Source organism: Rhamphochromis sp. 'chilingali' (assembly GCF_963969265.1).
Source record: "Rhamphochromis sp. 'chilingali' genome assembly, chromosome: 14".
Lineage (NCBI taxonomy): Eukaryota > Metazoa > Chordata > Actinopteri > Cichliformes > Cichlidae > Rhamphochromis > Rhamphochromis sp. 'chilingali'.
In genome coordinates this window covers 16,527,249-16,545,257 of record NC_137941.1, presented here as the reverse complement: position 1 = coordinate 16,545,257, position 18,009 = coordinate 16,527,249, and the positions used below count along the sequence as shown (strand labels likewise).

The 18,009-nt window shown below is 41.0% G+C and overlaps 3 protein-coding genes across 7 annotated transcripts; 1 reads left to right on the top strand and 2 right to left on the bottom strand.

The window, feature by feature from the left end:
* Positions 1–515: 515 nt before the first annotated feature.
* On the top strand, positions 516–6,580 carry fastkd1 (FAST kinase domains 1). Of its 4 annotated transcripts, XM_080902491.1 has the most exons (16): positions 516–791; positions 893–1,076; positions 1,182–1,321; positions 1,399–1,467; positions 1,548–1,673; positions 1,763–2,161; positions 2,250–2,360; positions 2,509–2,640; positions 2,721–3,207; positions 3,290–3,404; positions 3,480–3,608; positions 3,706–3,837; positions 3,943–4,056; positions 4,527–4,671; positions 4,756–4,870; positions 4,990–6,580. In XM_080902491.1, exons 2-16 carry the CDS (start codon positions 984–986, stop codon positions 5,071–5,073), a joined length of 2,391 nt encoding a protein of 796 aa, XP_080758617.1. In that variant the 5' UTR covers positions 516–791; positions 893–983; the 3' UTR covers positions 5,074–6,580. The 4 variants fall into 4 exon arrangements, with proteins under 4 accessions (XP_080758617.1, XP_080758614.1, XP_080758616.1 ...); XM_080902488.1 differs by having other exon boundaries at positions 893–1,321; XM_080902490.1 differs by having other exon boundaries at positions 860–1,321.
* Positions 6,581–6,888: 308 nt separating this feature from the next.
* Positions 6,889–10,455, bottom strand: klhl41a (kelch-like family member 41a). 2 transcript variants are annotated; one of them, XM_080903360.1, is made up of 7 exons: positions 10,100–10,455; positions 9,210–10,012; positions 8,977–9,134; positions 8,786–8,893; positions 8,500–8,685; positions 7,250–7,396; positions 6,889–7,120 (listed from the first exon to the last, which is right to left on the bottom strand). In XM_080903360.1, the coding sequence occupies exons 1-7, from the start codon at positions 10,293–10,295 to the stop codon at positions 7,009–7,011; spliced, it is 1,710 nt and encodes a 569-aa protein (XP_080759486.1). In that variant the 5' UTR covers positions 10,296–10,455; the 3' UTR covers positions 6,889–7,008. The 2 variants fall into 2 exon arrangements, with proteins under 2 accessions (XP_080759486.1, XP_080759485.1); XM_080903359.1 differs by having other exon boundaries at positions 9,210–10,453.
* A 489-nt stretch (positions 10,456–10,944) lies between these two features.
* bbs5 (Bardet-Biedl syndrome 5) lies at positions 10,945–17,756 on the bottom strand. The gene is made up of 12 exons (XM_080902248.1): positions 17,563–17,756; positions 17,279–17,361; positions 16,965–17,030; positions 14,226–14,275; positions 13,787–13,914; positions 13,565–13,700; positions 13,076–13,171; positions 12,096–12,158; positions 11,848–11,982; positions 11,602–11,685; positions 11,343–11,366; positions 10,945–11,245 (listed from the first exon to the last, which is right to left on the bottom strand). The coding sequence occupies exons 1-12, from the start codon at positions 17,622–17,624 to the stop codon at positions 11,144–11,146; spliced, it is 1,029 nt and encodes a 342-aa protein (XP_080758374.1). The 5' UTR covers positions 17,625–17,756; the 3' UTR covers positions 10,945–11,143.
* Between the last annotated feature and the right edge of the window lie 253 nt (positions 17,757–18,009).

Here is an 18,009-nt window from a genome sequence, read left to right as displayed (position 1 = left end):
TGCGCAATTTTGTCTTGTTATATTGTATTTTATGTTACTGAGCAATTCTACTTTATTTGAGCTACTTTGTTATACGGTCGGTTCAATGTTTTGGTTACTGTAAACAAGTAACATTTTGAATGACTAACAAATAATTAACAATTTAGAAGCTCTTTCTCCTACTGTTTATTTTATTCATAAGACACAATTACGGTTTAGCATCTTCAAATTTCGATTGGATAACTATAAATTTTGAGCATTTAAGCATTTCAACATTTTAATTCACTCAAAAGTAACAAGGATTTTGACACATTAAGTCAAAACTTCGACAAAGCTTTGCCTGGGTAAAGTTTTTTTTCCATCACCAGAAACAAACTTTCATAAAATAAAACAAAATATGTTTTATCATATTTTACCTTTTTCTATTGATTGATTGATTGATTTGCAAGAAATCATTTAAATATATAAACCTGAACGAGCCACTGCCTGAAAGCCCTAATCCAGGGTTTAATAAACACTCATTGCCTTATGTCACTGCTACGGAAGTAAAACTTCAGCGCACACATGTAGGGTAAATTTGACTTTGAGACGTTTTTATTACCTTTTTGTATTAAGATATGTGATGCACGAATCTCGATTATACACAGAAATCTAGGCAAGAATGCAGCTGTAAGGGCAAGTCCGAGGTTGTTGGGGGGTTTAGGTGATTGCTTCTTTAAACACGTGAGGCAGCAGCCTCCACTTCAGTCCAGTGGTTACCAGTAGAAAGCCTCCGAGCGGACAGTTTCTTCACCAGCTTCTTGGTTAAAGAGGTCAGCCCCTCATCCCGAGTCAGTGTTTGTTTCTGAGCATAGTTTGAAATGTTTTTGTGTTTTCGCAGACCATGTCATGCAGGTTGTTTTCATCCCTCCAGACTGTAACTGTGTGGGGTTTGATCTCAGCTCACTTTGAGGAGGTCAGAGCAGTGGACACAGGTACAATGAAGAGCTGAGCCCAAGCCTGCGATGATGTTTCGCCTCCGATCTGTGAACTCCTGCCTCCGTAGGCTCCTTCATGGAGGGGCGGTGACCAGAGACCAGGTGCTGGAGCAGCTGCAGGTGTGCTCTGCTGAAAACCATGTGTTTGATGTAGTGGGCAAGAACAAGGCTAAGCTCACAGTGGACCACGTGAACTATGCTGTGCGGTTGCTGTGGCAATTTCAGAAGGAGAGACCGGAGATGCTCCGGACTGTGGACCTCATCAAGAGTCACCAACAGTTCCTGACTCTTCGGGTTTTGGCAGAAAACAAAATAGATCTCATGGATGACTTCATGTTGATCGATATCCTCTACGCTTTTCTTAGGTACATGGTCACACATTATCCAGTGTATTCAGTTTATATGACTGCAAAGGTTAACATGCATGCTTTCCTTCTAATAGGCTGAATATGGAGCCACATGACTCTCTTATTCAGCAACTGGTTTCAGAAGCATGGCTAAGAATAGACCGGTAAGAAAATGTTGGCTAATTTAAAAAAAAAAGAAAATTGTGTAATGGTTAAAACACAGTCATGATTTACTTTTTTGCAGGTTTCCAATGGCTTCTCTGTCCAAATTTGCTGTCTGCTTAAATGATCAGCACCTTCAGCACAGTCCTCTAATGGGCCGCATAACCAGCATTGTGAATGAGAGGCTGCCAACTATTGATGATGCCAGGTTTGTTGGGCGACCCATGATTTATCAGTGTTTTGAATATAACCACCTCTTGTTGTGTCGTCACTCCCCCCCGCTTTATTATGTTTCAGGATCCTGACTGCTCTGATGATCAGCGTGTCATCCCTGGTGTCTCCCCAGCTGCGGGACGCTCTCATCAGCAGAGCCGATCACCTGCTGCACACCACGGATCCCTCGAATTACAACATCCCGCGACGAATGGTGCAGTTTCTGCGCAACATCAAGTACATTCACAGACCGCTGCTGGAGAGGTGCAATGAGATCTTCCTGCGTAACATCCCCAGACTGGATGCAGAGAATCTCAGCATCATCCTAGGGCTGTATCAGTCACTGCAGTTCAACAACTGTGACTTCAGGCTAGCTGCTAAACAAAAGCTGACCGAGCTGATCGACTCGAGCATCGATCCTTTCTCCTTCACCAAACTGTTTGTTGCTCTGGCCCCTATGGCTACTCCAGAGATCAGAGAAAGGTTTGTTTCATTATCAGTAGCGTGATATGAGGGGAAATCTCTTTAAAGCAGTTCCCACTGACCTGATATCCACTTTGATTCTTTACAGGTTGGAGAACACTGCCCTCTTGTTGGCGGATGAGCTCAATGCACAGCAGGCACTGGCTGTAGCTGAAGCACTAGAAGAGATTCAGAGCAGGAACCTTAGCTTAATGAACAAGTGAGTTGTTTATGTGTTACCACCTGTTACAGTATGCCTGGTGTTGTCTTCACCTTGTGTGTGGTGTGCCTTATAATCAGTTCCTGGATCAGAGCCTTTGTAGCCTGACAGTAGAGATAATCAGTAACTATAACTAATCATTTTTCAGAATTGCATCGGTAATCCAGAGAAACCTTCACCTCTACAAGTCAGTGGAGGTGGCCAGAATCACACAAGCCCTTTTTCTGTTGCAGTATCAAAACCCCGAGCTCTTCGCCACACTGAGAAACATTTTGATCAAGTAAGTGTCTGCCAAAGGCGCAACTGCTGCTTCACAGTTTATTTGGATAAAATGCAGACTGACGCCCTTCTGTCTCTCAGGTTTTTGGAGCACAGCGTCTTCCCCTACGAAGTGACCATGCTGACCCGTGTGCTCTCCATGCTGCCCTGTCCGCGACTCGAGGAGGCCGTGGTCTCTCGGGTAGACGCGGTAGTGGAGCAGTGTAATCTCAGCGAGCTTAACACCATTTCTTTTGCCGTGGCCAAGTGGGTGCGCAACGATCAGTCCTACCGCCACAACACTCACAGCAAGTACGTGCGTCTGCTGCAGACGTTGAACCGCTGCGGGCACGAGAGGCTGCAAACAGCCGACCGGCTGGACTTACTGCTGGACGAGCTCAAGTACGTCTCGGGGGAGTGGTTTGAGGAAATGCTGCTGGACGAAACCATGATCACGCTGCAGAGGATGATCGACCAAATAAACTGGACCAACGTCTCCGAACTGGCCTTCTTCCTAACCAGGATAAATCATCTCAGCCCTCCTCTGATGGACCGAATCGCCAGTGTGACTGTTGAACACATCCATAAGGTGCTTCAAGAGACATTCATTGGATCACTATGTTAAATACTGCATACTGACATCCTCTATTCTTCATGTCTCTTTTTTTAAGATTCACTACTCAGCAACATACGCCACACTCCTCCCCTTTTCTGTCCTTAACTATGACCCTCCACAAGTAGACGAGCTGTATGATGCTTGTATTAAACGCTTCACTCCTCATCTCAGTAAGTTATTATGTGTGATTGCAGATAATTTTTCTTTCTTATTTTTAGGCTTACACTCACTGTATGTACTTGTAGGCTCCTTTGACCCACATCTGCTGGTCCTCCTGGCATACTCCTTGGCTGTAGCTGACCATTTTCCCGAGGAACTGATCAGAGCAATTTTCAGCATAGACTTTCTGGGAAAGCTGGATTCACAACTGGAAAGTAAGCTGCCAGTTTCCTTAAATTTGAGCATCTGTGCCACAGCTTCCATAGTGAAATCTGATGGGACTAATATAAGTGTTTATATTGCTTCCTCCAGCCCTGCCCGATGCGCTCAACATGCGGACACGACTGCGGCTCATGGAGCTCAACCGTGCCGTGTGTCTCGAGTGTCCGGAGTACCAGGTGCCTTGGTTTCATGAGCGCTACTGCCAGCAGTTGCATAGGAAAGGTAAGAGGATGCCCTGAAATCAAATTTTCTCTTTTTATGTAGGCTTGGTTTAAAACTGCTGCAACTTAATGCTATATCAGTTACATGGGAGTTGTTTGTTTTTAGGGAATGGCTCTGTGAGTCCTGTGCAGCAGCAGATCCACAAAATGCTGGGTGAAGTTCTTGGAGGCCTTAATTGTGTTCAAATGGCAGTTGTTACGCCATATTTTTACACCATAGGTGAGTAATATGAGGTGACCGTATTTTCTTACACTGTTTTTCTTTTGTAAAAGTCTTTAAATGTATTGAATGGACTGATTCAGTTCAAATATTATCAGTTTAACTCCTAATTAAAAGCCTTTCATATAGTTATATTAAATTTCTGGTCCTGAAACGACATGCATATGACACATGGTAGGAAGCAGTCTTCAATCAGCACCACAGGGTCTGTTACTACAAAGGAGGATTTTGTCATATCCAGATAACTTAAGGGTTAATAATCAGTTGTTCTGTTGCCAGTACACTCGCCAGTAATTGTGATTGGGGGAGATGGGGGAGGGTTAACTTCGCAAGTTGATAACTACTTTCTCAGGAAAATACCATAAACAAATCCTGATCCAGATTTCCTTCTTTCTCGAGGAGCTCTGCACATGATGTTGTCACGCAGTCTCATTTTTAAAAACGCGACACGTCACTTTGTCTTTTTCCAGACTTTGAATGCAAACTGGACAAGCACTTGAAGCCGCTGTCCTACATCGAGCCAAGCACACTGCAGATCTCAGACAGAGGAAAAGTTCACTGGGACACAAGCTCACTGGAAAACATCAGGGATGAGCTTCCAACTGGAGCTCAGCGGTATGGAGATCCTTATATGTACTTGTATTTACACAGATCAAGGATACTTAGTATGTTGACATCCTCACTTTGCCTTTTTCTCAGTGTCGCTGTGGACTTTCTTGATTCAAAGTACTTCTGCAAAAACACTCATCACATGAAAGGTGAAGCCCTGATGAGAAAGAGACACCTTGAAATTCTGGGATACCGTGTTGTTCAGGTGAGACAGTTTTACTCTGGTTGATGTTAAATGTCGTTCTCTAACTGCATCCAGTTTAAATACTAGCAATATTACAATACACCTGCTGTGCAGTAATTGGTGATGTTTCGGTTTCGCAGATCCCTCACTTTGAATGGAACTCTATGGAGCTTTCAACACAGGATGCCTGGAAGGAATATCTAAAAAAGAAGATATTCAGATAGCGTTCCTCCCGAAAGCCCTTATTTATAAAATCATGATTGAAATGTTGCTTTCAGCACCGAAGTCGGAGTTTCTGTGACTGAACACGCAGCACAGAAAATCCCCACATATTTAATTATAGTCTAAAGTTGACATGAGTCTACCTCATTCACCTTAAATGAGATTGTGTATTATGTGCTTTTGTAATTAATAAGATTTTTTCTAAATAAAATCTGAAAAATTGTATTTGTGCTTTATATTTTCAATATTTAGATCAGTGAACTTTTGCAAAAAATGACTGTCCAGCTTTTAAACATCATTGCATATCTGTTACTTAGAACTAGTGTTTTAATGCATCATTATATGTTTATGCTGACACGTGTCAGATTGCACAGGGCCACACAAGAGTGGAATCCTGAGTTTTTGCTATCAGGGGATCACACATCCAACAGTATTTAGATTTTTTTTTTTTAAAGTTGCTTTTATTTTTCTGCATACATGATGTTGACCTCTTAAAACACCGTGTCTAAAATACCAAAGAGCCATGGTATATTTGTGACTGATTTCAATACTATAAAAGAAAACCATGTGTTGGGGAATTCTCAGATGTGCTATAGAGCGAGGGTTCTCAGATTGTGGTCCATGAGCACAGTAAAATGCACTAGTACATAATTTAATCATCCACAATTAAAATGAGATTCACTTAAAAAAGTTTAAACACTGATCTACTCTTCAAGATCACTTTCAGCACGGCTATCCTTTTTTTATTCCTCTATGTGCTTTCATGGGCTCTCTGCAAATGTTGAGGATGATGAGGCAACAAACAGCAGCTTTCAGTGGAAGAGTCACATCAAAGACTAATGCACAAATAATGTGTTCCAGTGTCACAGAACCAGATTTTGCCCCTTGCTGCTTCTTCCTTTTACCCAAAATAGAAATCTAGAGAAAGGATTTTGTGCAAGACTTCTAAAAGTAGAAGCTCTGCTAGAGAAGGTTTGGAGGTACACATGTGTTGTGATATTTTGATACCATGGTAGCATTTACAGGATATTGTTTTATAGTGATATTATACAGGAAAACTGTTACTCAATAAGGCCCATTTACTAGTTGTTTTTCTCTTTCTCTGTGACCCAAGAATTAATGTGTAAGACTCACAGGCTGGTACCCCAAGGTCGAAAATACCACAGAGACGAGACCACTTCCTTACTCCCATCCTCCCTTCCTTATCCTTTAGAAAAGAGCTTGTTAAAGGCCAGGTGGTTTGTTTCAGAATTCACTAATGAAAGAACTCTGTATTCTATGTCTAGGAGTGTATTTTGCTGGGATGATCATAAATTGTAGCTGAACTGATAAACTACACAAAGGATACTTCTTTGCTCAGAAGGCAGGAAGACGTTTCCTTATTTGGTCTGTACCGGTTTGAACTGAGAACCTGCTGACACACGAACCTTTTTTTCCTCTATATAAACTGTTGTATACTGAATAAACCTTTGAGTTGATTGTGGGAGAGCAACCTGAACAGTCTCTGTATCATTTTGTTCTCCTAACTGCTCCCGACGTCGTAACTAACCCAGCTGAACGGCATACCTGAGCGTTACTTTGAATAATTAGGAATCTTATAAGGAAAGGACAAAACTCTGCTTATCGGTGCTCACGCCTTGGAGGAAACCCGATCCACGGAGAAACCCGGGACGGAGATTTCTTTCAACATGGACACTATGTATGAGAACTGAAATCAGGTACGCGTAGAGTAATGAAACCATTTTTCTGTGTGGACTCTAATCACATGCTGGCAGCCTAAAGTAGCACTCGGTCATTAAAACTTTATAACATGATGGTACATTTTATTAAAGAAGGGCAGGCATGTGTGAAAATGAGAAAAATAACCTGCTGAATAAAAACATGTACAGAGTATTCTCTATCCTGCATCAGTAACAGTGAACATGCATGATGTGTTGTTACAGTTTGGGCATTCTGGCTGCATTCAGGCGCATAGAGACACACGAGGCTCCGGCTGCATAACGCATCTCTTTGATCATGCCAGTCCACTGTTTCTTGTCATCTTCATATCTATTTAAAAAAAAAAAAAAAGAGTCAAAATAAGTATAAATGAATTAAAATATTTTATCCCCCCGAAATAAAATAAATATCATGTAGAAAACTGTAATACATAATGCAAAAGTAAAATAAAAAACATACTGCCAGATGTCAATGACTTCAGAGGGTGTACACTCTTTGTTCTCATTCTCCACCATAGCAAAGCCTCCTACAGCATACAGCAGTCCGCCACAGCTCACCAGGTTGATTGAGCTCCTCTCCTGTGGAAAATCTGTAAATGGTGTCCACCTGCAAGAAGATGCACATAAATGTAACATGAAGCAATTCCTGTGTGCTTTTAATTTCCTGAAAGATCTATTTAAAAATGAGCTTTGTAGGCCTTACAGAATGCCTTTTCTCTCATCAAAACGCTTTTTTCAGATACCACTCGTGTCATGTCTGCAAAGTCCTTGCTTCCTCACACAGCCCAGAAACATGCATGTTAGGTTAGTTGGTGATTCTAAATTGGTTGTAGATGTATTCTGAAAAGTTTGTCTCTCTGTATTAGCCCTGTGATAAATAGGTGACTTATCCAGGGTGCACCCACCTCTCAACGAGTGACAGCTGGGGTAAGCTCCACAACAATCTGCCAAGAGCATTAAAGACCCTACTGCAGTTTGTCCCAGGGAAACCAAATCCTTTCATCTTTCTGTCCAGTTCATAAAAGAACACTTCCAAGGGGGGTTATTTTCAGAGATAGTGCTGGTTGTCCATCATTTTTAGTCAACCATGCAGTTCTTTTAATGTTTAGGGGTTATTATCTTGCAGTCTAATGTTTCTAATCATTCTAATATCAAAATAAAGTTCTACTTCCTGCAGAGGTAATGCCTTTACAGGGCATCAGAGGGTGTAGTAACACAGGTTTCTCCAGCATTGCCTCTGTTGTGTGAACAAGGCTTAAATTACTTTATTGTAACTTCATCATTTTCTTAATCTACGAGAGACACCTCGAAGGGACGGTTGTTGTGAATTAGCACTATATAAATACAACTGAATTTAATTTAATGACAGGCCCCATTTCTCCATGAAAATGAAGGGCTTTTCAGTTTTTGACTTTGCCCTGAATCTTTAGTTTGTCAATAATCATTATTTACTCCAGTTAGATTACTCCAGTTGGATTACCGCTCACCTTTGTACTGTTTAATATTGTCTCCTGGACATTGGCTGCTCATGTTTGATTTAAAAACAGAAAAAAATGGGGGGTTGTGTAAAACCTTTTAATGGTAGTGTGAAAACAGTTTTTAGTGAATCTATTTTTATGTTTTTAACAGTATCTATATCTTCTACAAATCAGAAAATCTAAATCTGGTTTAAAAAAGGGAACTTGTATGGTTTATATTAGCAGCACCTACTTGTTGGTCCCAAAGTCGTAGGCTTCACACACAGCTGTCAGGCCTTCTTCATTGACACCTCCAGCAACAATGATCCTTCCTTTGTGGATAACAGCGCCAAACATGGATCTGGGTGTCTTCATGGCAGCGACCTCTTTCCACTCTGACTTCTTGTGGTTGTATGCAAACATCTTATTGATTGCTTTACTTTATTAACAGACAGAAACGATTCCAGGGAAGAGTTAATAACATGTGAAAATCGTGGTTTGACTTAACGTGTAAATATTTGGGGTATTTGCAGCCTTACTTCTCATCGGTTTTTCCTCCAATGCAGTATACCAGCCCGTTCTCAGAGACCACACAGTGGCCGTGGATTTTTAAGGGCAACTTTTTTGTTTCTGTCCATTTCATTTTTCTGTTGAAGCAGATAATAAGGGAATAGGAAATGTTCAATGCAGAACCGTGAAGCAAGGCTTTTGTAAAATGTGTTGAACTTACTCGGTGTCATAGCACATGACGGTGTCGTGAGACTCGTTGGTCTGTAAATCTTTTCCTGCTACAGCAAAGATGAGATTCTCAAATTCACCCATAGCAAAGAGACACCTGGGGGAGGGCATGGGTGGCAGAGCGATCCATTCAGCAGCAAGACTGTCCAACTGCAAACAATGATTTCAGATTAAGAAAAAGATTCAAATTGTTGCTTTAATATGAATTAAAGGAGCACTTTCTACCTGGTAGAAGTAACACTGCAGGGTATTCTCTTTCTCGTCCTCATCCACAAACAGTCCTCCCAGCACATACAGGTTGTTCTTCTTTGTTGTCAGACTGACGTGGTTTTTGGGGATTTGCTCAGCCATTGCTGCCAGAAAACATTCATTTTCCTGGACATCGTAGGCCACCGCAGCTGTGTCGTTAATCATCAGAACCACATCTCTGCCATACATGCCATATCTGCGGTTATCATTCAGGTAACCAGGCAGCTTCCCCTCCTCTCCTTCCTCTGCATCTTGCCCCTTTTTCTTCTCAGGTAGCTTCCCCGCAAAGGCTTCCTTGATGATTTTGATTTTTTTCTGGACCTCAGGATCAGCCTTGACGAGGTCATCTTTCTCCACTTTCTCCTTGAAGTACTTCTCCGGCAGCAGTCGGAAACGGATGAAGTCAAAGGCCTCCACCAAAGACTTCACACGCTTGTCCTTGTCCTTTCTGATCCACCTCATGAGACACTCGAACACCGCTTCTTCCTTTTCCACATTGAGCGCATCTGCTCCGATAATGGCAAAGAGTTCAGGTGGAGCAAGCCCCAAGAAATCATCATCCTTGGCTATGGTTTCAAAGTGATCTGCGACGTAATCTCGAGCCGCCATTGCCAATCTGGCACAATTCAGCATCAGTCCCAGTCTGTAGATGGCAAGGCAGCTTTTCTTGTTCAGCCTTTTCTGGAGATAATTCACACAAACTGTGAACACTGAGGGAATCTGGAAGCGATTGGCAGCAGTCAGAATATCCTGCACGTTGTCATCGTTGATGTCAATCTCTGCTGAGTACATGTAATTCACAATCACCTCCATAATATTGGGGTCAAGGTTCTCAAGAACAACCTCTTTTTGGCTTGATTCCTTACCGTCCTCTGAAAAGTAGAGCTCCCGGAAATAAGGACTGCATGCTGCCATAATGAGCCGATGGCAGGGGATGCTTCTGTCTCCGACCTTTAGGATACAGTCAATCAATTTATTCTCATTGAGAAGCTCCTTGAGCCCATCCTGGAGCAAAGTGCTCTGAAACAGACGAAGATCTTCCCTCAAACCTTGGGGATCCATTCTTGTGGGACAGGAAGTAGATTGAAGTAAGGGAAAACTGACCGTCCTTGCTGGTGAAGACAGAACTATAGACAGGCAGGTCTGAAGCCAGTTCAATATAACTGTGCCCCTCTAAATATAGCCAAACACCCCATCCATGAAGAATTCAGGTTGGCCAAAGCAGTGCGCTCACACAGCTGTCATGGAGTAAAAGCAACTGATGTGCCTCGTCACCCCGAAAGATTAGTAACAACATTGTTGTACCAAACAGAAAAACACATCATCTCCTTATTTTATTCACTTTTGACTAAATTTAAAAAAAAAAAAAAAAATCATCCACACAAAACACCTTTTAAACAAAGTGGCACCACAGTGCAATCCAGTGCTCTGCAGGTTTACACAAACAGCTGGCATCTATACCACAGCTGTGAGCAGGGACGTCTACATGTGGAGTGAGTCAGAATTCAGTGATAGTAATGACTTCTACGCTACAGTGTGCAAGCCTGTGTCGGTGTGTGAGGCATTTCCACAGGAGTTACCAAACAAGCAGCCGGGGGTCAGCGAACAGCTGCAGCCACAAGAGCTCAAGGCCTGTTCTCAGACCATTGTGTCCCTTACACACACAGTAGCTACAAAGATATAAAGACATCAAAAAATTTACTTTCCACCATCTGTTTGAATATCTTTATTTATATTACATTCAAGTTCACTACAAGAAAATGTTTTATATAGTAAACGTCACAATTTACTTTTCTTTTTTAGGAAACTGCACTCAGCAAAACTGTACATCTTTTAACCAGAGCTATAAGCAATATTGTCTATACAAGCAGAACAACTACATAAAATATGTACATGTGTTTGATGTTATCTCAGCTCATTACTTCCCACAGCCCTTGAAGAGTGAAGCCGTCCTTTAGCTTTTCAATGGCGAGACCGAGCTCCTCAGAGAAAACTGGCTCACGGTCTTGTTGCTTTGGGAAAACAAAACAGAAATCAGGTTTATAGCACTTTTTAAGTTTTATAGCAAGCTGTGATGATTGTATTATTATATATATATTGAAATTTTACCTTATTGCCATCTGCAAAGTAGGCCTGCAACCAAACACATGAACACATGTAGTTAAAAAAGCTAATGTAAATTAAAATAAAGCATTCTGCTTGTAGTAAATAGTTGATGACTCCCAGACACGAGCGCCAGGCAACATAAATTTATGTTTGTTCATTATGCTGGAGGATATTAGCTAATAGCTATTCTGAGAGTGTGAAAGCTAAACCTTTGATTCCCAGACGAGTGATGAGTGTAAGGGTTGCCAGCAGGCACACTCACAGTAAATGCATCAGTCTGCTCATCGGGCTCGATTTCCACGTCATCGGGAGGCTGTTCCACTGTGAGCTCTTCCAAAGGCTGCGGCTGAAATCGTTGTTAGGACAAACAGTGCTATGACAACACGATCAGCTGAAGAGCCGGGAAAGCCAGCTACATTAAAATATCTCCTTAACAGCTGTGAACTCAAAAATAGACTTGCAGGCTATTTTTGAGTTTGTGATTCTTATATTGTGTATGTATGCCTACCTTTTCTTCCATTTCATAATCCACTCCAAAGATGGGGTTAGCAGAGTACACTTTATGCAAGGAGTTGATTTCTTTGAGTGCATCTTGGAGTTTTTCCACTGGGTCAATCTTAAACCCAAGCACATACCCACCACTCTAAAAATCACAAAGTGGATATTTTGGTATATTAGAAGACCAAAAACTAAAGAAGAAAGTCCCAATAATAGAATTATATCAGAAGACTGTAAATGACATTGCATAGAAGTTACCTGGCGTGAGCTCTCTATCACAAGCGCCAGGCCAAACTTTGAGTCTCTTATTCTGATAGACCACTTGAGAGGAAATAAAATATGTTATACACCATCCTGATCTGCATTGAACAGGACACATTACTTCATAAGAGAACCAAATAATAAGACTTCTGATTTATGTGGCAGACCACTTTATTAGGTATATCTTGCAAGTACCGGTGGAAACTGCTTTAATTCTTTGTAGCATAGATTCAATAAGATGCTGGAAACATTGCTCACAGATTTTGGTTTATATTGACACAACATCATCACACAGTTGCAGCAAATTTGTCAGCGGCATGTCCGTGATGAGAATCTCCAGTTCCACCACAACCCAAATGTGCTCTTATGGACTACACTTGATGAGATGTACCTAACAAAGTGGCTACTGAGTGTGTTTTATAATCGTAAACACATAAAATGCATTTACAGACAATGACTGATTGTTCGAGCTTTACTAGAAACATTTTATGAGAGAAACATTTCCCTGAATAAAAATCATATAGTTCTATTTGGGAAATATGTGAGCCAATCGTGTTCAGGACAATTTTAATCATGTGGTGGCAATCATATCCACGCCTAACGAAGGTAAAGATACAGATAAGTGTACTTATTATTTGTTCCTGGCTGACTGTGTCCATTCACATGATATGCTCTGATAAGATGTAGGCAAACTGGGTTGAACTAGGAATTAAACTATAATGTTGTGTAATGTGTGTAACAGAAATCTAACAATCAGAGCGTCAAACTTTTAAAGCAGATTTAATCAGATTTCAGTTGCGATTCTGTATTTATTGTATCTCAGTGATCACTGACATGATAATCAAACAGTTCTTCTCCTATTTATTTAGAAAGATACTTTAAATTAACTGCAGAAACAATTGCCTACACTGTAGTTTTTGCCAAGATGTTTGCCAAGTGGTAACAATTGCTTCTAGAAGGACCTTGACTGTACTTACAATCTGGAGGTAAGGAATGCTGACGTTGAAGCTCTCATTCATGTTTGCGTGCCACACAATCCGAACATTGGTAATGAAAAAGGTTCCAAGGTTACCCTAAAACAGCGTCATCAAAGGAAACTCACTTTCACATATTTAGAGATTATTTTCTATAATATGTTTTCACATTTTTTTAACTGTCATAATTTAAATGTGAACCGCTTAAAACAAACAAACAATGGAAATAAGTTGATCTTTGCGTTTCTGGTACTTACTGCACGCACACTATCATGCGCGTCTTAATATGCTTACATGTGTTTGTCTGTGATATTTATTGGTTTGGGATATGTATTGGAATTAAATAAAATCAATCAAACAGCTCTTCACAAAAACATCTCAATCGCCTGTAAATACTTCTTTAAAACAGTGTGGTAACTTGTTCAATTTTAGTCTGTGCATGCATATTATCTGAGAAACACTAAACAAATATTTTAAAAGTCACACTAGTACCTGATCGCTGGATAAATTCCAGACTCCATTAATTTTATCATACACTTGCTCGCGGGGCAGGAGTCTAAGCTGCTTATTTTGAATCAGTGCAGCTCGCAGTTTCAGGTCCCGGTACATTTTGGAAGTCTCATAGGCTCTGTAACAACACAAGTCACATTTTAAAACAATGAGAAAGATGTATGTTTGATAGATAATTTAAAAACTCCCTCAGTGCTGTTTTACCTGTGGACAGCGATGACAGAGGTGAAAAGCCTCGGACTTCCTGGAACCACATTTGTAAAAATAAACTCAAATCTCGTGTTGTTGGACTTGGTCAAGATGTAGAGAGCTTCAGTTTGACCTCTTAATTTCTGGAAGAGAGTAATTACTTCCTAAATTACCAACACTTTTATACACTTTAATTCTTAGCACGTCAAAAAAAACCCCAAAAAACAACAACAACAAAAAAACAATGCTGCCGTAATTTGTCCTACAGGTTTGACATTTGTCCACTTTATGTGAATAATGGATAAAAAAAAAAAACCTGTTGGCACACTTAAGGTGCATCAGTTAAGAAGTGTTAATGAAATTAAATATTTTTGATGTGAGGAAGTGTAAAAACATTCTGAACAAATAGTTTAAAAACAGAAACAAAATGCACAGGTAAAACGAGTTTACTTACTGAGTTGGCTGTCCTTGTTGTGATGTTAATGATGGTGTTGTAACCTACAGCTGAAACAAAAAAGAAAAACTTCAGCCCCCTGTCTGTTTGTCACTGCCTGTGTCTCTAAACCATAAATCATATCAGGTCTCACTGACATCTTGCAAACCTTCCCTTTCACTCTTCTGCACTCTCTTCTTCTCCTCTCCTGTGGAACGTACATCACTATGGATGGTTGACCCCAGGTAGTTAAACTTATCCACGTTCACTACTGCTGCTTCACTGTTAAACCTGTCACCTTTTTCATTCCCACACATATACAATCTCTGACTCGTAACGTACAACTCACCACTGTCTCACTGTCCTCGTACTTTGTCAATCCTGACTTCCTATAAGCAGTAGCACAGTTCTTCTCTGGCCAACCTATCATATATTTTCTCTTGATCCAAAACAACAAAGAACAACTTATATTGACCTTCTCCATCAACACTCTCAAAGCTAACATCACATCACTATTGTTCTTTCTGAGCATGAAGCCATACTGCAGGTCACTGATTGTAACCGCTTCAACAGCTCTTTCCCATAGCTTCATAGTATGGATCCTAAACTTTATCTTTCTGTAGTTATAACAGCTCTGCACGTCACCCTTTTTCTTAAAAATCTCTATCAGTACACTTCTTCTCCATCTGCCATGATTGTTTTAAATCTGGTGAAAAAGTTCACTCCCCTCTCTACGAGACATCTCCATACCTCCACAGGTACAGTGAGATGCAAAAGTTTGGGCAACCTTGTTAATAGTCATTATTTTCCTGTATAAATCGTTGGTTGTTACGATAAAAAATGCCAGTTAAATATATCATATAGGAGACACACACAGTGATATTTGAGAAGTGAAACTAAGTTTATTGGATTTACAGAAAGTGTGCAATAATCGTTTAAACAAAATCAGGCAGGTGCATAAATTTGGGCGCCACAAAAAAAGAAATGAAATCAATATTTAGTAGATCCGCCTTTTGCAGAAATTACAGCCTCTAAACCAGGGCTGCCCAATCCCAGTCCTCGAGAGCTACTATCCTGCAGCTTTTAGATGCATCCCTACTCCAACACAGCTGAATCAAATGAATGGCTTGTTATCAGGCCTTTGCCAAACACGATGGCATGCTGAAGAGGTAATCAAACCATTTGATTCAGCTGTGTTGGAGTAGGGATGCATCTAAAAGCTGCAGGACGGTAGCTCTCGAGGACCGGGATTGGGCACCCCTGCTCTAAACGCTTCCCGTAGGATTTTGAGCAGTGTTTCGGGTCGTTGTCTTGCTGAAAGATCCGGCGCAGCTTCAGCTTTGTCACTGATTCCTGGACATTGGTCTCCAGAATCTGCTGATACTGAGAGGAATCCAACTTTAACAAGATTCCCAGCCCCTTGTTATGCCCAAATAACTCAATTTTCGCTTCATCAGTCCACAGCACCTTATTCCAGAATAAAGCTGGCTTGTCCAAATGTGCTTTAGCATACCTCAAGCGGCTCAGTTTGTGCTGTGGGCGGAGAAAAGGCTTCCTCTGCATCACTCTCTGTGTAAAATGCGCCGAATGGTTGAACGATGCACAGTGACTCCATCTGCTGCAAGAGGATGTTGTAGGTGTAGGTCTTTGGTGCTGGTCTGTGGGTTGACTCTGACTGTTCTCACCATTCGTCGCTTCTGTCTTTCCGAGATTTTTCTTGGTCTGCCACTTCGAGCCTTAACTTGAACTGAGCCTGTGGTCTTCCATTTTCTCAATATGTTCCTAACTGTGGAAACAGACAGCTTACATCTCTGAGACAGCTTTCTGTATCCTTCCCCTAAACCATGATGGTGAACAATCTTTGTCTTCAGGTCATTTGAGAGTTGTTTTGAAACCCCCATGTTGCTACTCTTCAGAGAAAATTAAAAGAGCAGGGAAACTTACAATTGACCCCCTTAAATACTCTTTCTCATTATTGGATTCACCTGTGTATGTAGGTCAGGGGTCACTGAGCTTACCAAGCCGATTTTAGTTCCAATAATTAGTTATAAAGGTTTTGGAATCAATAAAATGACAACAGGGCGGGGCGATCGTGGCTCAAGAGTTGGGAGTTCACCTTGTAATCGGAAGGTTGCTGGTTCAAGCCCCGGCTTGGACAGTCTTGGTCGTTGTGTCCTTGGGCAAGACACTTCACCCGTTGCCTACTGGTGGTGGTCAGAAGGCCCGGTGGTGCCAGTGTCCGGCAGCCTCGCCTCTGTCAGTGTGCCCCAGGGTGGCTGTGGCTACAATGTAGCTTGCCATCACTAGTGTGTGTGGATGACTGATTGTGTAAAGCCCTTTGGGGTCCTTAGGGACTAGAAAAGCGCTATACAAATACAGGCCATTTACCAACAGTGCCCAAATTTATGCCCCTGCCTGATTTTGTTTAAATAATTATTGCACACTTCCTGTAAATCCAATAAACTTAATTTCACTTCTCAAATATCACTGTGTGTGTCTCCTATATGACATATTTAACTGACATTTTTTATTGTAACAACCAACGATTTATGCAGGAAAATAATGACTATTAACAAGGTTGCCCAAACTTTTGCATCCCACTGTATGTCATCTGGACCAACTGTGTTTCTACTCTATATCCTCTTCATAGCGACCCTCCCTTCATCCTTTCTAAACTTTTAACTAAACAATTCAAATAGATTAAAAAAAAAGATGCATACAACACAAAGTCAAATAATGGAGGCATCCAGGTGTACTTACACAAATTGACTCTTGGCAGAGCCAACGAGTGCCAAATGATTCTCAAATTTGTCACCAAGAGCCGTCCTGGAAAAAAGTGAACACCATGATCCGTTATTATTTTTGTTAGTAGCTCTCAGCATCAAGGTTATCATCGTTAGACTGAAAACTAAAAATGTTAAGCAATAAAAAACTCAAATGTAACGAGTAAACCCTCACTGGACAACTCACTGAAATGGAATTGAGGTCAAAAACTCAAAATGAAAAGAAAGAAAAAAATTAAACTATAAAAAATCTGGTCTAGATATTTGCAGTCTCTAAGGTAGCAAAAGCACCTCGGTCTCCGTTGTTTCCTTTCGTATCTTCAATTGAGTCCAGGCAGTCTATGAGCACCTCTCCAGGACGTGTTTTCATCTGCCTATGAACAGCATGGATTACAATATTGGCACTCAGTGCGTGCGATATAAAGCCACCGCAAAAACGAAAACACTTTAAACTTAATATATTTATCAGGAAAACCTCGCATCACAGTGTCGGTGTAAATAATGACGCTAGGCAATTAGCTTAGCTAAGCTCCATTAACCAGTTAGCCTCTACGGGCGGTGACAAATTAACTTACTGTACAGTGATGTCAAACCTAACATCTCGGTCTTCCCACAGAGCATCTAAAACAGACGCCATGGCTGCAGGTTATCACCCCCACAGCTCGTTGCGGTAAAGCTTGATGTACTTCTGCAGTCGATATTCCAGCTAAAGAGGCTAATCTCAAAAAGCCATCCCAGCGTCATAATCACCACGGCAACAGACGGCAAGCCGAAAGGTCAAAAATGTGTATCCGTGCTTAAGGCGAATACTTGATCCCTAACCATTTTCAGACAAAAATGGCCCCAATTCTTCTCCATATTTGTTTTATTTCAACCATAGTGCCAAATGCTTCAAATTTAAGCCTAGCTGGATTACTAATCAGGGCTTTATTATAAGCAGGTATGATAAGGAGGACGGTGCTAATTAAAACAAAACAAAACAAAACAAAACAAACAACAACCAACACCAGGGGAAAACAACA

Bases quoted from the DNA above. Each gene is read 5' to 3' on its own strand.
- klhl41a (XM_080903359.1), bottom strand. From the start codon at position 10,295: ATGGATCCCCAAGGTTTGAGGGAAGATCTTCGTCTGTTTCAGAGCACT. The intron at 9,135-9,209 runs GTAGAAAGTGCT...CATTGTTTGCAG, and splicing joins TGCAGTGTTACTTCTACCAG to TTGGACAGTCTTGCTGCTGA. The intron at 8,686-8,785 runs GTAAGGCTGCAA...CTGTTAATAAAG, and splicing joins GGAGGAAAAACCGATGAGAA to TAAAGCAATCAATAAGATGT.
- fastkd1 (XM_080902488.1), top strand. From the start codon at position 984: ATGATGTTTCGCCTCCGATCTGTGAACTCCTGCCTCCGTAGGCTCCTT. The intron at 3,208-3,289 runs GTGCTTCAAGAG...TCTTTTTTTAAG, and splicing joins CTGTTGAACACATCCATAAG to ATTCACTACTCAGCAACATA. The intron at 3,405-3,479 runs GTAAGTTATTAT...ATGTACTTGTAG, and splicing joins ACGCTTCACTCCTCATCTCA to GCTCCTTTGACCCACATCTG.
- bbs5 (XM_080902248.1), bottom strand. From the start codon at position 17,624: ATGGCGTCTGTTTTAGATGCTCTGTGGGAAGACCGAGATGTTAGGTTT. The intron at 13,915-14,225 runs GTAAGTAAACTC...ACTCTCTTCCAG, and splicing joins CAACAAGGACAGCCAACTCA to AAATTAAGAGGTCAAACTGA. The intron at 13,701-13,786 runs GTAAAACAGCAC...GTGTTGTTACAG, and splicing joins TCTGTCATCGCTGTCCACAG to AGCCTATGAGACTTCCAAAA.